This window comes from Camelus ferus, chromosome 2 (genome assembly GCF_009834535.1).
Source record: "Camelus ferus isolate YT-003-E chromosome 2, BCGSAC_Cfer_1.0, whole genome shotgun sequence".
Taxonomy (NCBI): Eukaryota; Metazoa; Chordata; class Mammalia; order Artiodactyla; family Camelidae; genus Camelus; species Camelus ferus.
In genome coordinates, this window is record NC_045697.1 from 50,850,110 (window position 1) to 50,869,660 (window position 19,551).

The 19,551-nt window shown below is 35.7% G+C and overlaps 1 protein-coding gene across 1 annotated transcript; it reads right to left on the reverse strand.

Moving 5' to 3' along the window:
- Nucleotides 1–12,020: 12,020 nt before the first annotated feature.
- On the reverse strand, nucleotides 12,021–15,158 carry CXCL8 (C-X-C motif chemokine ligand 8). The gene is made up of 4 exons (XM_006188697.3): nucleotides 14,918–15,158; nucleotides 13,966–14,101; nucleotides 13,598–13,681; nucleotides 12,021–13,172 (listed from the first exon to the last, which is right to left on the reverse strand). The coding sequence occupies exons 1-4, from the start codon at nucleotides 14,979–14,981 to the stop codon at nucleotides 13,151–13,153; spliced, it is 306 nt and encodes a 101-aa protein (XP_006188759.1). The 5' UTR covers nucleotides 14,982–15,158; the 3' UTR covers nucleotides 12,021–13,150.
- Nucleotides 15,159–19,551: the final 4,393 nt, after the last annotated feature.

Below are 19,551 nucleotides of genomic sequence, written 5' to 3' on the forward strand. Positions count from 1 at the left end.
AAGCCACGAGACAGGAAGGTTTATTTTAGCAGGCTGACACATGTCACTATTCGCAAGCAAGAGACAAATGATTTGCAACTTTCAGATTTCCATTTCTTCAGATTATTTTCTCAAGAATGAGTTACTACATGATTATTAACAACCCTCCCAACTCTGCATTTTCATGATTCAGTGCTTGACAAACCCTAAAGAATGCGAACATATGTTTTGTTTATTCTATATATTTTATAGTCTTCACAACTTTTGGCATAAGTCATGGGTTCTTAATGTATTTCATGTTAGTTTTTGTTTTTTAGAAAATAATTATTTAGACTTAACATCTGCAGAATTAGAGACTGAAAATTCTCTTTAAAAATAACATTTAAAGCCCTTATACATTTTGTGTGTGTATTGTGGGGGTAACTTATGTATTTTATTTATTTACTTTTAGACGAGGTACTGGGGATTGAACCCAGGACCTCATGCATCCTAAGCACAGACTCTACCACTGAGCTATCCCCTCCTCCAGAGTTAATACTTCTTAAAGTGATCTCGTAAGACAAAGAATATCAGTAGATAATCACCACCACAATCATCACCACAACAATAACGGTAAAATAAGATCTTGACCTGTCTACAATACATTAGCATTGCTAGTAGTTTCACGAATTCCTAGTGAAAATCCATCATAATTATTTCCAGTACTTTTCCATAGATACTAGTTATAGATTGTTGAGTATGATTATGCTGTAGTTAAACAAAATACTAATCCTTTCAGTTGATAAAAATATAATGTTCTCAGAGAGTGGAGATGAGAGAGAGAAAGAGAAAGAGAGGAAAATGTATTGAAAACAAAATATTTTATTTACCAGAATTCCCCATAAAAGTAAAATTATAATTTTTTTCTTTTTTTTAATATGGCATTCTTTTTTATTGAAGTATAGTCAGCTTACAATGTTGTGTCAATTCCTGGTGTACAGCATAATAAAATTGTAATTTTTGACAAAAATACTGTAATGGGCAAATAGGAGAATAGGCGAGTTTTCCAAAGCGTGCTAAATGTGAGTAGAATTATTACGTGTGAGAAAGCAGAAAAACTTGGGAAAAGAGAGGAAGAGAAAGAGAGTAGAATAAATGAATCAGAGATGTAGAGGACCATTGATTGTCAGCGGGCCCCTTTCCTCCCTAACTCGTATGATGACAAGTTTCTAAATGAACAGACAGCATGGACTTTGGGGCATGTGTTTGGGGATATTACCTGTTGAGGATTTGGGATTGGAGCGCTGATGATCACAGCAGAATAAGGAAGTTCTAGAATCTCACTGGATACGTGCAACAGATTCTGGACTGTAACAAAGCCTTGGACATTGCACTTAGGTCAAGTTTAACCAGATCCTCAAGGGCAGGAGGGCTCCAGCTAACATCTAGGTTATAAAGATAATGGCTACAGTACTGCATCCTTACTCAGAAATGGTGGTTGTCTACGAGGATTTAAAGTCGCACAGCATTTGTCAACATCTATGGGAAACAGCACATCTGACTGCACTTACTTCCAGTAATAGTACCTGTGATGACTTTCTACCCAGTACTTTTTAAGGAAAAGAACTGCATCTTACTCACTCAGATACATTACCTGAAGTTTCCAGCACAGAGATTAGTAGATGTTTGCTACTGAATTCTTGTGAAATTGGTTGAGTGACCTGACAAGATCTTGTAATATAATGGAGAGACAGGATTGGTGTGGGGACCAGAAAGCCTAAGTTCAAACTTTGGCTTGAATTAAACTTAAGCAAGTTTCCTAGATTTTCTGAGTTTTAGTCTTACCGATTTCAAAATGAGATAATATTTCCTTTCTCAAAGTGTACTAGAGTGAAAGACTGTAAAAGCATAAATGCAATGTACGCGTTTAATTTATACTTTTTTTAATTGCCAGACCTTCAAAGGATGTAAGCCTTTTACATTAAAATTCAGTAGGGTAAGGACTGTCTTTCTTCTATTTAGAGCAATATTTTTGCTTAATTTTGCATGTACCATGGACCCCTGTGAAAAGAGAGTCCATGAAACATTTATGTGAAGTTTCGGTTATAGTTTTTAGTATGTCTATATACAACTTTTAGTGGCAATGCTGTCTCTGAATGGTGAAATAACTACAAAGGCAGATAGTTCTTTTTCTGTGTAAAATGAAACACAAGAATTGCTACCCTTCAGAAGAGCAAATAGTTATGCTGAAAGTAAGGAAACATTTCATTAAAAGTGTCTTTGTCGCTAACTCTTTGTAGTAATATAGTGTTTGCATAAAATATCTGGTATTATTTGCTTACCATTTTCACAGAAGTTCGGAATTCAGAAACAACTTCATGGTTACTATCAGTAGTATACCCCTCAGTGGCTGGGACCGCCCTAAGCTTCTAGGGGAAAAACAAGGATAGAAGTTGCTCAGCATTGCGGAATCTTGGGAAGTTTTAAAGACCTCGTGATGATTGTTGCAACATGGAGTTAAGAAATGGTACATTCTAAGCCCAAATCAAAACTGTAAAGTTTTTCAAATATTTATATAGGTTAAAATCTTTTTACTATGGCAGTTTTTTTTCCTATACTCTCTTCCATACAGTAAGAGTCCACATCATTGATTCCTGGCAGGGGGATTTCAGGAGAGGAAAAGAAAATTGAGCCTCTTCAGAGAGCTTAGTTAGTAATTGTGTATTTTTCTTATGAGTCTTTTGTCCTTCCCTGTAGATAAAGCAAACACCCATGAGCAAGAGAACAGTCCCCATGTGGGTCTAGGAATTCCTTGCATTTTGACTCTCAAGATTTTGCTGCCTCATAAAAATATATTTTTCTTAAAGTTAAACATTAGGTAATATAAATCCTACAGATCAATTGGGGAAAGATCTAATATTACAAGTTTTAACACATATGATACCAAAAGCACAAGCAACAAAATAAAAGAATAGGTAAATTGGACTTCATCAAAATTAAACAGTTTTGTGCAGCAAAGGACACTATCAACAGTGAAAAGGCAGCCCACGGAATTGGGAGAAAATATTTGCAAGTTATACATCTGATAAGGGGTTAATACCTGTAATGTATTCAGAACTCCTACAACTCAACAACAACAACAACAGAAACAAACATTCAATTAAAAAATGGGCAAAGTACTCAGATAGACGTTTCTCCAAAGAAAATACACAGATAGCCAGTAAGCACATGTAAAGATGCTCAGCATCACTAGTCATTAGGGAAATGCAAATCAAACCCAGCTTGAGAAACTATTTTACATCCATGAAGACATCTATTGAAAGGAAGAAAGGAAGAAAGAAGAGAGGGGGAAGGAGAGAGAAAGGAAGGAAGGAAAGGAGAGAGAGAGGAAAAGAAATTAAGTATTGGTGAGAATGTGAAGACACTGAAATCATGGGCATTGCTGGTGGAAAGATAAAACGATGCAGCTGCAGATGAAAACAATATGGTGTTTCCTCAAAAAAATAAAAATGCCACAACTTCCAGCAATTCCACTTCTGGATATATTCCCCAAGAATTAAAAACAGGGACTTGAGCAGATATTTGTACACCAGTTTTCATAGCATTATTCACAATTCACATTCATAACATTATTCACAGTAGCCAAAAGGAAGAAAAACCCAAATGTCCATCAATAGGTAAATGGTTAAACAAAATGTGCATACATACAATGGAAAGTTATTCTTAAAAAGGAAGAAATTCTGACACATGGTACAATAGGGATGAACCTTGAAGACATGATGCAAAGTCACATAAGCCAGTCACAAAATGACAAATGTTTTGTGATTCCACTGATAATAGGCTTCTAGAGTCATCAAATTCATAGCTACAGAAAAATTAAATGCTGGGTGCCAGAGACTGGAGGAGAAGGAGGAATGAGGAGAAATTGTCTAATGGGCACATAGTATCAATTTGGGAAAATGAAAAAGTTCTAGAGATACAGTTTCATGATGGTTTCACAACACTATGAGTATACTTAATGTCAGTGAACTGTAAGCTTAAAAATTGTTAAGATGGTATATTTTGTTATGTATATTTTATCACAATAAAAAATAAGTTTTTAACACAATAGGGAATACAGGTGACCCTTAAAAAATAGACAGACAGATGATTATATTTAGATAAATTTATAAACAGATACAGACAGATGGAAGATTTTTAGAATTATATACAAATTTCCTAACTTGAAGGGAGAAAAAGGAGGCAAAGAAACAGAGCAGGCTTGAATTCAGACTTACGTTTCATAAGTTGAGAATCCAGTAGAGCTTATCCAAATTCCGTTAACTATTCCTCCCCTATGTCTACTCAACATACACTGCCAGACTACCTCTGTCTTGAGCTGCCATATTTCTTGTTTTATAGGCCTTAAAAACATCCAAAGGTTATGTTAGAATTGAACTGGAGGACATTCTGAACTGTCAGAGGCGGACATATTTCAAGGGGCAAGTTAAGGAGGTACTGGAAATTCAATCTCAGTTATTATATCTAAAGAACAAGTGAGGAAATGTCTTTAGGAGGAAAAAGAAATGGCCAGAAGCTGAGAATGTCAATGCAGAGAGCAAGGCAAGAAAACATGCGGTTCAAGAAAAGTGGTTTGGTGCTTATATACATATATATATGTATATTTATTGAAGTATGGTCAATTTACAATGTTATGTTAGTTTCTGATGTATAGCATAGTGATTCAGTTATACATGTATATATATTCCTTTTCATATTCTTTTTTTAATCATAGGTTATTACAAGATATTACTATTCAATATCTTGTAATAACCTATAATGGTACTTATATATTTATTTGTCCTGCCAGTATTAGCTTAAGAACTTGGGAAGACTGAGGCTCAGGCTCAGGCCATCTGCTGAGGCAGCTACAGGTAGCCGGGGAAAATAGAGTGTAAAGCAGGCAGTCATTAACACTTTATTCTCTTAATTTCTTTCAGTTCCTGTCTCTATTTTGGTGCATTTCTTTTAAATTGCACATATTGTAGAATTAAAGGATAATTTGACTTATAAATCATATTTACTAAAATGCACTGTATATTTCTCAACTCTCTCCACCATTCCAGATGCAAAAAAGTCTAAAACATTGTGTTTAACATATGTGGTCCAACACTGATCATCCAATCCTTATCTAAGACATGAACAGAACCATGGGCTTAACTAAAGAAGGAATACCTGTAGTGCTGGCTTTTACTATCAGATAAAAAAAAAAAATTGCTTTGAGGGATTAGTTTTTCAGTCAGTTCTGTGGTCCAAACTGGCAGCCAAAAGAGTGTGACTTGGAAGTTTCTGTGTTTCAAGGTAATTTTAATTATTATGACCCTAGGCAAACCATGTGTCCCCAGTTTACCACAATTTCTACGGCCTCCTGTTGATGGCATTTACCTGCTGCATACATTTCTCTAACTTATATGGTCATCAAATATGATTATCATTATTATGGTAGACCCTTGACATAGTTTGAGAAATTCGGCAAATTCTCAAACTCCAGCATACTCCAGTAGTAGACCTCAAGGAAGGGAAGACAAGGTGGTACAAATGTTGTTAATGGTCATGTTAGCTCCATCACTACCTAAGGAACATGCTCTCCACACATCAGCTTCAAAGCCCACACACCAGGTTCATTGTTACTGGCAGAAAACTACAAATTACTACTTGCTGTAGGTTTTTTATTCATTTATTTTTGGCTCCCATCCCGCACTTATTTTTTTAAATAGGTATTTTTAAAGAACAGTTTCAGATTTACAGAAAAATTGAGAAGATATTGCAGAGAGTTCCCATATATCCCAAACCCAGTTTCCACTATTATTTTTGGGTGGTGATAATTAAATTTATTTATTTATTTTAATGGAGGTACTGAGGATTGAACCCAGAACCTTGTGTGTGCTAAGCATGAACTCTACCACTGAGCTGTACCCTCCCCACTCGAGCGTCCACTATTATCAACATCTTACATTAGCAGGGTACATTTGTTACAATTAATGAGCCAATATTGTTACATTATTGTTGTGGACTGAATGTGACTCCCCAAAATTCATATGTTGATATCCTAACTCCCAATGAAACGGTATTAAGAGGTAGGGCCTTTGGGAGAAAATCAGATATGAGAGTAGAACCCTCTAGAATAGGATCATTACTGTCGTGAAAAGAGATGGGAGCTTGCTCTGGCTCTCTGCTTCCTGCCATGTGAGAATACAATCAAAAGTTGGCAGACTGCAAAGAGGAAGATGCTCACCAGAACCCGATCATGCTGGTACAGATTTCCAGCCTCTAGAACTGTAAGAAATAAATGTCTGTTTTTTTTTAATAAACCACCCAGTCCATGGTACTTTTTTATAGCAGCCCAAACTAAGACAAATAATATTAAACAAAGTCCATACTTTATTCAGATTTTCATAGATTTTACCTAATGTCTTTCTTATGTCCTAGAATCAATCCAGGATACATTGCATTTAATTGTCATGTCTCCTTAGACTCCTCTGAGATGTAGTAGTTTCCCAGAATGTCCTTGTTTAAGATGACCTTGACAGTTCTGAGGAGCACTGGTCAGGTACTTCGTGGAATGCTTCTCTATTGGAATTTGTCTCATGTATTTCTCAGTATTAGACAGGGATTTTAGGAGGAAAACCACAGAGGTAAAGTGCCATTCTATCAACACGATTTATCACCATGTTGTTGACCTTGGCTGATGTACTGATTTTCAGGTTTCCCTACTATGAACTTGCTCTTCTTATTCTCCCTTCCGTACCATGTTCTGTGGAATGAAGTCACTCTGCACCACTCCCACTTCAGGAGGGCATAGTTATGCTTCACCTTGGGGAAGAAGTATCTATGTAAATTACTTAGAATTCTTCTGCATGAAAGGTTTGTCTCTTCTGCATTTATTTATTTACTCAATGATTCATATCAGTATAGACTCATGAGTATTTGCTCTAGGTTTTGAGTTATAATATACTACTTTATTTTGTTCTCAACTTATTCCAGCTTTGGCCATTGTTCCAGCTTTCAGTTGGCCCCTGTTCCTCTGTGGCATACCCTCACCAATTTTTTTTGGAGAAAAGCACTTTCTTACTTTATGTTGATGGAAGATGCTCACAACTCATTTTGTATGTTTCCTTCCCCAGTCTCCTGAATGAGACATTCCTCCAAGGAGCACTGTTCTGTTTTACTGGAAAATGGTTTTAGAAACCAAGATCTGGGTGCAAGGTGTGCTTGAGGCTGCTAGAGTGTCATTGCTTCTTGGGCGTCTCAGCTGACAAAGGAAAGAAGTATGTCTGTGTGTACTAACCTGTTTATATACACATATACACATATCCATAAGTATTTCTATATGTATCCATTTGTATCTATATTAAGCTAAACATGAATTCATACTGATGTCTCCAACTCTTAATTCATTACTACATGGATTATTTTTGCTTCCTCCCCTTGCTTATCTGAAAATTTATACTGTAACAGTGAGGAACCTGGCTCCAATTATTAGCGATCCATTTACTTTTGCTCAATTTAATTGTTCAGTTACGGGTGTAGCAATATCAAAATTGTCAACACATACTCCTTTCTGCCATAGATTTTTCAGGAGTCAAAATGTGAAAAGTTAAAATCTGTAAAAGCTAATGTACTATATTATATGTAAAGCAAGTATAAAAATGGCATTTATTCTGTTCCAAATAAATCCACACAGAGCATACCATATTTTTGTCAGAGCTCATGTATCTTTGTTTACTAAAAACTGCTCAAATTTTTAAATAATTGGAGAAGGTATAGATTTAAAAAATCACACAGCTTATATAAAATTTATGTAACATTACATATGGATGATATTATTTCAATTCAGAATTTTTTTCATATTAGCACAGAGGCCTCATTCAAGTTTTACAGGAAGATTTTGTAAATATGAGATTTTCTTTCATTATCCAGATATAAATTTGTAAATGGGATCAATAGTAAAATTCCACTTAAGAAAATTTTGGAATGAGCTGTTTACAAAGCATGACTGGCATATACTACAGAAGAATAAAACAAGTGTGGAAAGTTGGCGGAGGGATGATTCACATATGTCATGAGGACGCTTCTCGAGACCTCTGAGACCTGAGAAGAAACAAGTTTTCACTTTAGTAAAACATGCCTTACACGGGATCCCTGTAAAGGGGCATGCTGAGTGCCTTTGGAAGCGTAAAGAAGAAATCTAGGCAGAGATGCAGAGATGGCTACCTACAGAATGCTTTCCCATGGACATATCTTTTCAGGGAACCCTGAAAATATAAATGTAAAAGCATTTTGAAGAGCATGGGATGAATGGCAGAAGATTAATTTAGGATGTAGAATCACATCATAACATGATTAAAATATGAGCTTAATCATGCCCTATGAAATGGAATTTCTAGTTACATTAAAAGCTTACTTTTAGCCCCAGCACCATGATCCTGCACAAAGCTATCAGAATACTCCTCTAGATAAATTCTGAAGCAAACCTGGAGTGGAAATATCTATGACTGTTTCCCCATCTTAATTTTCCAACATGCTATGCTTTTTGTGGGGGTGGGGAATAGTAATTAGGTTTACTTATTTATTTATTTAGAGAAGGTTCTGGGGATTGAACCCAGGACCTCGTGCATGTTAAGCATGCACTCTGCCACTTAAACTATACTCTCCCCACTTCATGCTATGCTTTTGAGTCCATTTATCATTTTACCAAATAATGTTAAAAAGTCTTGTAACAATAGTATTTATCCAACGTGATTTTTATCTATGGGAATGCAAAGAACATAGAAAGCCTTCTTTCTCCACTGATTAAGAGTTGAGTTCTTGGACTCTTAGGTATCTTTTGGGGAATTTCTGATTGCCCCCACTGTAAATCTTGTGGGAAGTAATAAGCCTGCTCTTTACTCTGTTACATGGAAAAATTTCCTGTTTGTTGTCTGTTATCTTTGCAAATTCAGCTGGTGGTTAACAAACTTGGGACAATTGCTGTTTGATGGTCTTTTTAAGTGGGTAATTGAGAAATTGTTATCTTAAGTTTTTTTTCCCTTATTGCAGGGTTAATGCAGTCTTAAGCAATTTTTCTTAGCTGTATTACTACCGTAAGCAAAAAGCAAAATAGTTTTTCATTCTTTCTTCTGAAGTTTTCAAGCATAACCTGGCCTGGCTGACCAAATAGATCTATTACAGTAGAAAATAATTATTTACTCACTTACTAAATCTTGAAAGAAAAGATTTTGCTTAGGTAACTTCAACCTATAAATCTATTTTTTGATTCATGTCTAGCAAACATAAGAGCAATTATGAAAATTACTTGATTTGTATGTTGTATGTACAATGTATGTGTTATAGTAGTTTACACTTAATTCAACTTTTGAGGTGAACCCTTTATTATCTCTCCACATTTTTTTACTTTATGTATGTGTATCTCTATACTTACATTCATGTTTCTACTTGGAAAATTTGGTTTATAATTTGTTATATACACAAATAGATTAACTGTATGGATAATAGATTGTATGCTCAACTTTGTGTCTATGTCTATACAAATAAAATTTGTGTCTATATATGTAATTTTATTAATATTGTGGAAGCAAAATGAAACAAATTTTCAATTCAGCAAATTTACTGACTTTTTCTTTGCTCTCTTGCTCTCATGTTTTCTCTCTCTTACTCGTTTTCATTTTTCATTTTTGGCTTGTTTACATGACACTTAATCTGCAGTTTGATCCACTTAATTGCCTTTTCAGTGGAATAATTTGTTGTCTTATAAGACAGGGACAATACATATGAGAGCATGAGGAAAATCATTTGGCATATTTTAAAAGTGATAAAAATGAAATTAAGAGGTTGATATTTTAAAAATATACTTGTTATTAAGATTCACCAGATTGGTGCACATGTCTTCACTTTGCCTTCAGGGTTGAACACTGATCATATTAAAGATGGGTATTTAACACATTAAAAGGTTTTGTGTAAGATTGGGAGTTTTTTGATGATTCAGTCTCCAAATGCCATTAAAAAGTCCCCAAGATCATACTTCTGAGTTGCTTTTTATGGCTTCCCATTTCTTTTTAGGAGACCCAGGAAGAATGGTTTATAATGCTGGTGATTTTAAATAAAGGTAATTGGAATCCATTAGAAGTTTTCAATTCCAAATCTAAGCCCTTTAGGGCTTTCCATAGTCCATTTAGCATATCTTTATCTGTTAACACTTGTTCTGTTTCAAGCCAAACACAAGTCATACTGAAATTCTTTCACTTCTCAGATCACAGAAATTACTTCTCCCCTGCCTTCTAGCCTACTCTTCCCCCCGGGTCCTTCTTCCCTTTGGCTGGCTAACTCCTACTCATCTTTCAGACTCTGGCTTAGATTTTCTTAGGGAAACCTAGGCCACTTCGCTTTGATAACTCCTTGCTAACTGCTTCTGAAGACCCCTGCATCTCTCCTATTATCATTTTATTAAAATGATTTGTTCGTTATCTTGTTTTACTCACTGTGAATACAATCCACAAGATGAGAGACTGCAAAGGGGAGGACAAGGGCACTGATATTCCAAGAGAAGAATATGGAAATGAAGTGAATTTGCAAAGATAGCAGACAACAAATAGGATTTTTTTCCATGTAACAGAGTAAAGAGCAGGCTTATTAGTTCCCACAAGATTTACAGTTGGGGCAATCAGAAATTCTCCAAAAGATACTTAAGAGTCAAAGAACTCAACTCTGTGGGAAAAGAGCCCCACAACATAGCCTGGGAAGGACTCCAGGCAGGGAGAAGTTACCCTCAGTGGGAAACAATGATTCCAGAAGCAATGAACACCAGGGCTGAATTTTCAGTTGGTTCTTCCTTGTGCATCGCTTACAAATCTTTAATTAATTCTATTATGCTGCACACTTTTGTGTTAATGTGCACTGGGAATTAGAAAAGACAATGGATTTTGTACCATATTACTGATAGATAATGTTGACTCAGAGAAAAAAATGGCAGTTACAGGAACCCAGAGTGATTGTAAGAAGTTAAAGAAACAGGAAAAGTAGATTGCAATGTGAACTAACAAGTGTGAAAATGAAAGAGGACTCTCTTCCTCACTTTACATTGTGGAACTTTAAAAAAAAAAAAAAAAAAGTGGACTTAAAATACCCAGCAGCAATAGTAAATGAGCTGGGAGGTGGATAAATGTCAAAGTTCTAAGATCCTTGTTTGTTGAGTAGGAATGTAAAATTAAGAGTTGGTAAATTGAATTTCTTGAAACTGTGGATTATTATTTTTCATCATTTCTAAGAAGTTTTCAGCCACTGTCACTTCAAATATTGTCTCTGACCTTTCCTCTCTTGTCTGCTTATAAAAATCCAATTGGACATCAATAAGACCTTATTCCATCTCCTCCATGTCTTGTCTTGTCTTGTCTTTTCTTTTTCCAATTTACTACCTCTTTATCTCTCTGATATAAATTCCAGGTAAAGTTCTTTGGGTTTATTTCCTAATTCCCGTTTCTTTTCAGCTGTATCTAAGCTGTTATAAAACTCATCCACTGAGGTTTTCAGTTATATTGCGTTTTTACTTTTAAGAGTTTTGTTTGATTTGTTTTCAAATATGCTTGGTCTTTAATCATATTTTAAATTTCTTTGCCTCAGATGTGTCAGTATTCCTCAATCAGCTGAGAATTGCCTTGTAATGTGTACCCCCTCCCTCTTTCACTGAGTGTACAGCTGAGTTAGGCTGTATAGGCCCCTGGGCTATCTGTTGAAAATCTGAAGTCACCTTTATTAGCAAAATGGTACACAGTGGGGAGTTGAGAAAATTTCCATCATTCTATGGAAAAGACTACTGGTTGTAACCCATCTTTGGAAAGGAGTTATACTTTTCCACAAATAAAATCTTGTAATTTTCCACACAGCATATAAATATGATTATCATTATTATGCAATGTAGTATATATATGCATTTATGTTTTTAAATCAAAATATGACTTTTAATATAAAAAAAGAAAACAACAAATCTTAAAACTACAAAGAAAGACAAAGACAACCTCGGATGACTTTGACAATGAATTTTATTTTAAATATGCTATAGTTACATTCATCTTTTCATACTATCAAAAACAATAGAAAGAGTCTCTTTAGGAACACATAAAAGCATCTTAAAGTCAAAAAGTAAAGTTGATGTTAAACTATACAATAATTTAAATAAAATTATGAGAATCTAATTGCTCAGAATAAATAAGAATTAGCAAGAAATTATTGTTTGGTGAATTTTTGCTATTTTGAGAAAATCGTCCTAACTCAGGTTTCGGGTGATTCAACACAGCACTGCAAAATAAGGCTTGCAGTGACCAGACCAGAAGTATCAAATGTAAGATTGCCAGTTCAATTAAAATTTCAGATAAATAGTGATGTACTTATACTAGCAAATTATTCATTGCTTATCAGAAGGGAAAATTAGCTGGGTGCCCTGTTTGTTTGCTTTGTTTTTTAATTTGCTAAATCTGGCAACTATGGTCATATTATAACAACCTTGAACAAAATAGGTCTGTAATTCAACATCACTTAATACCTAAAATAAATATAAATTCACTACCATCATTATACTATCTTACTAACGTTGCTTCCTTCCCATTTCTCCAAATTTGTGCACAAACATTACTATATTTGATGCTTAAATAAATACATAAATAATAAATAGGTGAATAAGTTACACTTGAAAATAATTTACTTGACTCTGCATTAAAGTTAAAGTGCTTCCAGCCACATGCCCCTACATCTCTGTAAGGTAGGATGGTGGCTGAAACTTATTCTCCATAAAGAATAAAGAAGAGTGAGGTGCATTTGAAGAGAGACACGTGAATCCTGGCCAGCAGACAAGGGTTGCAAGATGTGATACAATAACAAAAACAAGAATAGGATTTCCAGCTAAATTTGAACTTATCATAAACAATGAATAATTTTTAAAATATAAGTGTGTCCTAGATGGAACAATGTACATGGGACATTGAAAAAATATTCATAATTTTACTTAATATTCAAATATAGCTGGGCATCCTATATTTTATCTGGCAACCCTACACCAGACCCACACAGTACATAAGGCACTGAAGTAGATTTGTTTGCAGTTTCATTGGCATCTTCACTGAGGAATTCTTGGAAGCCATGGAGAATGGGTTTTAGGGTGTTTTCATGGATTTTGCTTCTCAGCTCTGAAAATAAATAAAATAAAAAAATTTTAAATGAACAATGTTTTAATAAGGAGGGATGTATGATTCTTAAAAATATATTTAATATAGAGATTAATAGTCTTATATATCCATGTTTTAGAAATACTCTACATTTTCAACTATAAATGACCAGATATGTTGTCATCTAAGCCAGAACCTTCTGTGATCGAGGGAGCCAAGCACAGGCATAAACCCATACTTTCCCGGACATACTGAGGTGTGTGGCCTTCCCAGGCATGAGTACAACAGACTCATTATTGCTGCTATTTTTTTTTTTTTTAATCAAAGAAGCAGATACTTAAAAGATAAAATTTTCAGCAGCAGCACAAAATTTATAGGCTGACTTTTGGACTCTATGTCATAGGATAAATGAGGAATCTAAATTAAAAACAAACAAACAAACTTACCTCTTCAAAAATATCTCCACAACCTTCTGCACCCACTTTTCCTTGGGATTCAGGCAGACCTCTCTTCCATTGGCAAGCTTAACACTGAAATGAGAGATGACTAAAATCAATATTTAGTAGATTTCAAACATTCTTGTGCCATTCAAATCATGGGTCCCTAAGTACAGGCATAAAATCTAAGTCTAAACCAATGTTCAGTGATGAGTCATGGAAGATACCATATTAAATGCCATGCAGACAAATAATTTTTCTTTTCTGTTTTGCTCACTATGTATTCCTAATACCTAGAACTTTGTCAGATTCTTCCATATCTTCCTTATCTTCAGTTTGTTAAAGTAAAATATCTAATCATTTTTGAGATTACTTACATGATTTCTGTATTTTCACAGTGAGGTCCACTCTCAATCACTCTTAGTTCTTTGATAAATTTGGGGTGGAAAGGTGTGGAGTGTGTATTTATGCACTGGCATCGAAGTTCTGAACTCAGTCTTGACAGAACTGCAGCTGTGGAAAAAAAAAGTAATTAAGGATTGATCTCATGAACAGGCACGCCTCTGCTAGCCACGCCCTTGTTAATTCCAATGCAATTATTTGGTGACCGTGTGTTTGGTAAACATCACATATTTAGCAAAATTACTCCTGAAATTGATGGCTGGATATTCTTTAAGGTCCTGAGCCCAATCTTTCTCTTTGTTTTAAAAACAGTCATTTCTAACAACACTAGATTACATAAAGACTTGGAGTAGTCTTTGAGCAATGTTGACATCCTCGTGGTACTTTTTCTTTTACTTGACATTGCATAATCCTCTGTGTTACCACAGTGCTATTTATGGTAGGCAAACTAAGATCCATCAACAGGGAAATTGCCTTCAGAAAGAGTTAACAGAAATATAAGGGATCCCAACAAGATCTATAATCTGTCAGGGTGACTTTAAGTCAAAGAGCAACTGAAGCTTGTCAATAAAATAGTACATGGAGTAGAATTACCTGAGTTACCCTATTCAGTATTAATAGATAATAGGTGTAACTGTGGCCTCCAATAAGATACACCCTAAATTATAAACTTAGTTAAATATATATATACTACAGAGTATGAATGATAGGAGCAGAATGTCTATATAAATCAAACTATACTTTTCTAAATATTGAAGATCCTACTTAAAAATTTAAAACTTCAATTCAACATTGAATGACTGCAAAGATGGTTTCCTTGTCCTGAATAAAAAGGAGGCTTGTCATCAAAGCATTAAAGATAATCTTGCTATCTGAGGATCACATTTAGACACAGGAAAACTCTGTAGATCAGAACAATATGCTTACCTTCACACAGAGCTGCAGAAATCAAGAAAGCTGCCAAGAGAGCAACAGCCAGCTTGGAAGTCATGTTTACACAGAGTGTGTCCTTTGTGGCTTCTTACTGGCTCTTGTCCTAGACGCTTGTGAGCTCTGCTGTCCCAGAGGACCTGTGTTGGACAGAGAGCTCCTGTGGCTTTTTATATTATCGAAAGAGTGGGGAACATGTGCACCATCATCCTTACATCACTGTTAGAGGAAATTCCACACCACGCAACCCTCCACCCGCCCTTTGAGGGCAGACCTGAGTCATCGGACTCCTCGAACAATTAATTTCTTATCAAATTTTCAGCAATGGTTGAAGTTTTATTTGCTCTTTCAAGTAATTCCACTTTACTGATTTTATTTTAAAACACATTTTAAAATAGTTTTAAAATAGTCAATCTTCTCAGTTTGATCCATGATTGTCAGTTGTTTTCCCTTTTATTTTATTTATTCACTTTATCACAGTATCATCTGGCAGCTGTTAGAGGAAGGTCATTTGTGATTATTCTTTTATGGCACAATCATTTCTTTAGGTAAATTATACGTGCTGTAGTGATAGAGAAGGTAATTGAGCAAACCACTTTTAGTGGAGATATAATTTATGAGAAGTCCTTTCCTAAGCATTCTGGAAAGTTTCCAGGAACGATTACCACTCTCAAGGAGCAGGTTACAACTTTTCAAAAGATTTGTCTTTTCTAATGTGTGTTTAACAGACTGAAAGGATATATCTTTCAGTTCAGTTCCACAAATATTTATCAAGTAACTTCTGAGTAATGTGGGAATCTAGAAGTGGATAAGACTAAGTACTTGGTTTTAAAAAGTTTCGGCCATCAGAAGAAGAAAGCAATATAAGGGCCAGGTTATATTACAGAAACAGACAGATGGTACCATGATGTTTGTTCCAACAAGGGTATAGCCGTTTGAGCAGGGTATCGAAGGATGCAGGACTTTAATAGACGAGGATGAAGAGCAACAGCACATTCTCGATAAGGATACTGTCCACAGACACTCAAGCGATAGAATAAAACATGTTTATGTCCCAGGATGTGGTTCGCTGGGGTTACTTGGATGAGGCGGGATGAGGTGGCATGTAATAGAAAGGTAAGTAATGTGTACTTAGTGGAAGGAACATCTGGGTTTAAACCCTAGTTCAGCCACCTAATTTTTTGTGGCTTTTAACGTTTCTGCGTTCCAGTTTCTATAGCTAGAAGCTGAGTTTAAAAATCTCGACCTATCTCATCAAGTTAATATATGCAAACTTCCTGGCTTAACTTTTACACTGATGGATTCCTATCTAATCCAAAAGCTATGGCTTGTATTTCTCATTTTTGTCAGATGTTTGACTTCCAAACTGCAAAGCCATTCCACCAACAATTATTTCCTAAAAATTTATTTTGCCTTAGTGGATTCTTGATGAAAGATTGGTTTCTGAAATACCAAGTAAAGCTAGATTACAGCATGTAATGAAACAATATAATAAAATAGAAACAACACCAGTTTGAGTTAGGATTTGCTAAAAATTTAAAGCTCCAGATTAAAATCTGGTTATATCTGAGTTCAAGTTGCCCTTTCAGATTGAAAATCTGGAGTACAGAGAGTCTTAAAAATCTATGGAATTCAAAACTGCTTGAGGAAATAGCTAGTTTAAACAGTGATATAGGATTTAAATTAAATTTTCTGACAGGAGAATTATTGAAAATTAGACCAAGACGAATGATGTTTCAGCAGAATGTGAATACTTGTGGTTTGGGGAGAAATTTTCCTTTAATGAAAGATTTGTGTAGTGACTCCAGCTAACTTCTTAAATATCATTTCGATTTACTTGATGTCAGGGAATCTGTGTGTGTGTGTGTGTGTATTAATCCTCATGACAATGGGCTAAGTAATATTGTCCTCATTTTACAGATGAGGAAACTACATCTTCAAGTTCATATATCTCAGTAGTGGTGGAGCTCATGCATCCAAAACTTATTAGGTTTAATCCTGGTCTCAAAGCATATTCATAAAGGGAAGCATATTCAGGACACTAGGACACAAAACCATCTTTGTATGACTGAAAGTTTCTTACTCCATCCCTCTTGAGTCCTCAGAGATTAGTCTGGACTTCCTTGGAAAAGGAACACTATGGAAGAAAGCTTACAATAGTAAAAGTCTGCCTACCTCTGGACAAGTACACAATTTATAATGAATTCAGCTTGATGCAACATCCTTCTTCTTTCCCAGGGAGACTGATAGAACAGTGAGTTTGTCCACACAAGTGTGTGTTGAGAAGTAATGCCATGTTTGAGTGCTTTCCAAAGAAGTTGGTAGTCTTCTGAACAACCATATTTCTTTTTTTTCCTTTCTCCAACCAACATAAGACTTGAAGACAAAATAGTACATTATATCAACTTCTGTAGCAAAGTCAATGTTTACTATTTACAATGCAGTTCTTATTGTTTTTAAATCTACTATTTTAGGAACTTGATTGTTCATTTATTGATTTACCATATATTGATTATCTTCTAATACCACGTTTTGTAGTAGGAGATATGAATACTATGTAAATAAGGATGCCTCTGACTTCAAGGAGTTTGCAGTCTAATGTAGGATATGGACAATTAGTTATACAAACAAGTGACTGTGACCTAGTATTGGTGATGAGTAGGAGTAAGACCAAGGGGGTTGGGAGAAGGGATGCCTGCTTTGCTAGTGAAAGGAAAAGCAAGTACAAGGTAATGACATGTAAGAGAATGTGGCCCAGTTGGGTTCCTGAAATTATTGAGCATTGTACGGAAAATATGTATGGAGTGAGGAGAGAAAAAGTTGGGGCCAGAAATGTAAGCAAGAGCCGAATCTTAAAGAAAATTCCCAGTTTTTTTTTTTTTCTTCAGTAATGTTGGTTTGTTCAGCAAAGACATAATCTCATATGGACAGACCCTTAAGGTTCAGTCTAGCATCATTAGGACCCAGTTATACCAGGGGCACTACTAAGATACTCAGAGCTCTGAGGAACTGCAAACGCTCCTCTACTTTTCTTTCAGGGTTGTCTTTGTGTTTGTGCAACTTACCTAAGCACCTCTTTCCCCCTCTCTGGCCCATCTCCTCATCTCTTCCCTTCCTCCTCTTTGCAACCTGATGTCATCCTTAGAGGTTGAGCTAATGAGCTCTGTTTGACCTACGTGTTCACAGCCTTTGGAATGGAGCATCATTTGTAAGACAAAAGGGCATCTGTGCAAATGTCGATCTCTCACAGTGCCACCTTGATGTGTCATGTCCCAAGACTCTCTCCATCTGAGGCAAGGATGGACAAAGACCAAGTGACTGGAGGGGGCAGTCGTTCTGGTCTTGTCCCATTTCCATAAAGGTAACCATATGAGTCATTGCATAGTAAGGAGAAGACCAAATGGGATTAAGTAGGGGGAAAAGGGCTAATTATCCTGTTCGAGGAAATGCTGCTTCAAAATAGAACAGAATAGGGTAAAAAGTTTGAGTGAACAGTAAAGCTGCACATAAATACAAATGCTATTTTGTCCCCCTCTAGGGATGAATGCAAAGTTCATAGGGCTCTTGACCATTGATTTGCTCATTTAAGTTCCAACCAGCACTTAACAAAGAAAAAAGCATCCAGAGAGCTTAATCATAGCCGTGGGACCAAGTCTATCAGCCAAGAAAGGGAAGAGCTCAAGAAAGAGATAAGACAAAGACAGGCATTTACCTTTTCCACATCAATAAGTAACTCTTCTTCTTCTGTCAGCCTCGGGTCAACTGAATGTCTTTTGGGGTATGTTAAACAATTCATGCACATACACAGCACCTCCCCACCCCACTCGCACTTCAAACAGGTATTTTAGAACTGGGGCTTGTTTGTAAGCCTAAATTAAGTTGTATTCACATAATAAAGCAGAATGTGGTGGGGAAAAAAATGGGCTTTGAAGTGAGGCAAACTTGAGTTTGAATCTTATCCCCTGCTGATTAACTGAGAGACCTTGAGCAAGCCAATTCTATGCTGGCCTTTCCTCTGCTGCTGCTAAAATCTGTGCCACCTTTCCCAATCCCAGTAGTAAAGTCTCAACTTGAACCTGGAATTTTTTTCTCCTTTCGAGGAAATTAGTCTCAGCTCAACAATCCTCAAGGTTAAGAGACCCACAGACAAATGCTAAACACGTATCACTGAGTTTGACTTACAATGTGTTGACGCTGAGATCGTAAACATAAAACACCTGCTCCCTGAAATGTTAGTCAATAAAACTAGGAGTTAACTGAAAGATTTTAAACATGTTATTACTTTTTGTGCATAAAAGACATTTGTACTTAACAAAGTATAGTAAATAAAATATGATAACAATCTGCTCCAGTGTCTTTCAGTCCCATCTCCAATTTCATTATCTCCAGTTAACAATTGGTAAAAATACTAAGAAAAGTTGGCTCAGACTGCTAAAAGTGTCCCACCTTTTCAAGAAAAGACATTTTTCAAAGTCTTGACAAGCTAGAAAATGGAAACAGCTAAATGCGTTGGTTTTGAGCCAGGTCAAATCTGAATAACTTAAATTTAAGGGTCTTCGTGGGTGTTGGACTCAGTCAGATCTGCCTTCAAGCCTGTGTCCACCATTTATTAGCCAAACAACTGTGGGAAA

Coding starts and splice junctions, on each gene's coding strand:
- CXCL8 (XM_006188697.3), bottom strand. CDS start 14,981: ATGACTTCCAAGCTGGCTGTTGCTCTCTTGGCAGCTTTCTTGATTTCT. Junction 14,102..14,917: donor TTCTGCAGCTCTGTGTGAAG/GTAAGCATATTG, acceptor TTTTTTCCACAG/CTGCAGTTCTGTCAAGACTG. Junction 13,682..13,965: donor TGTGAAAATACAGAAATCAT/GTAAGTAATCTC, acceptor CTCTCATTTCAG/TGTTAAGCTTGCCAATGGAA.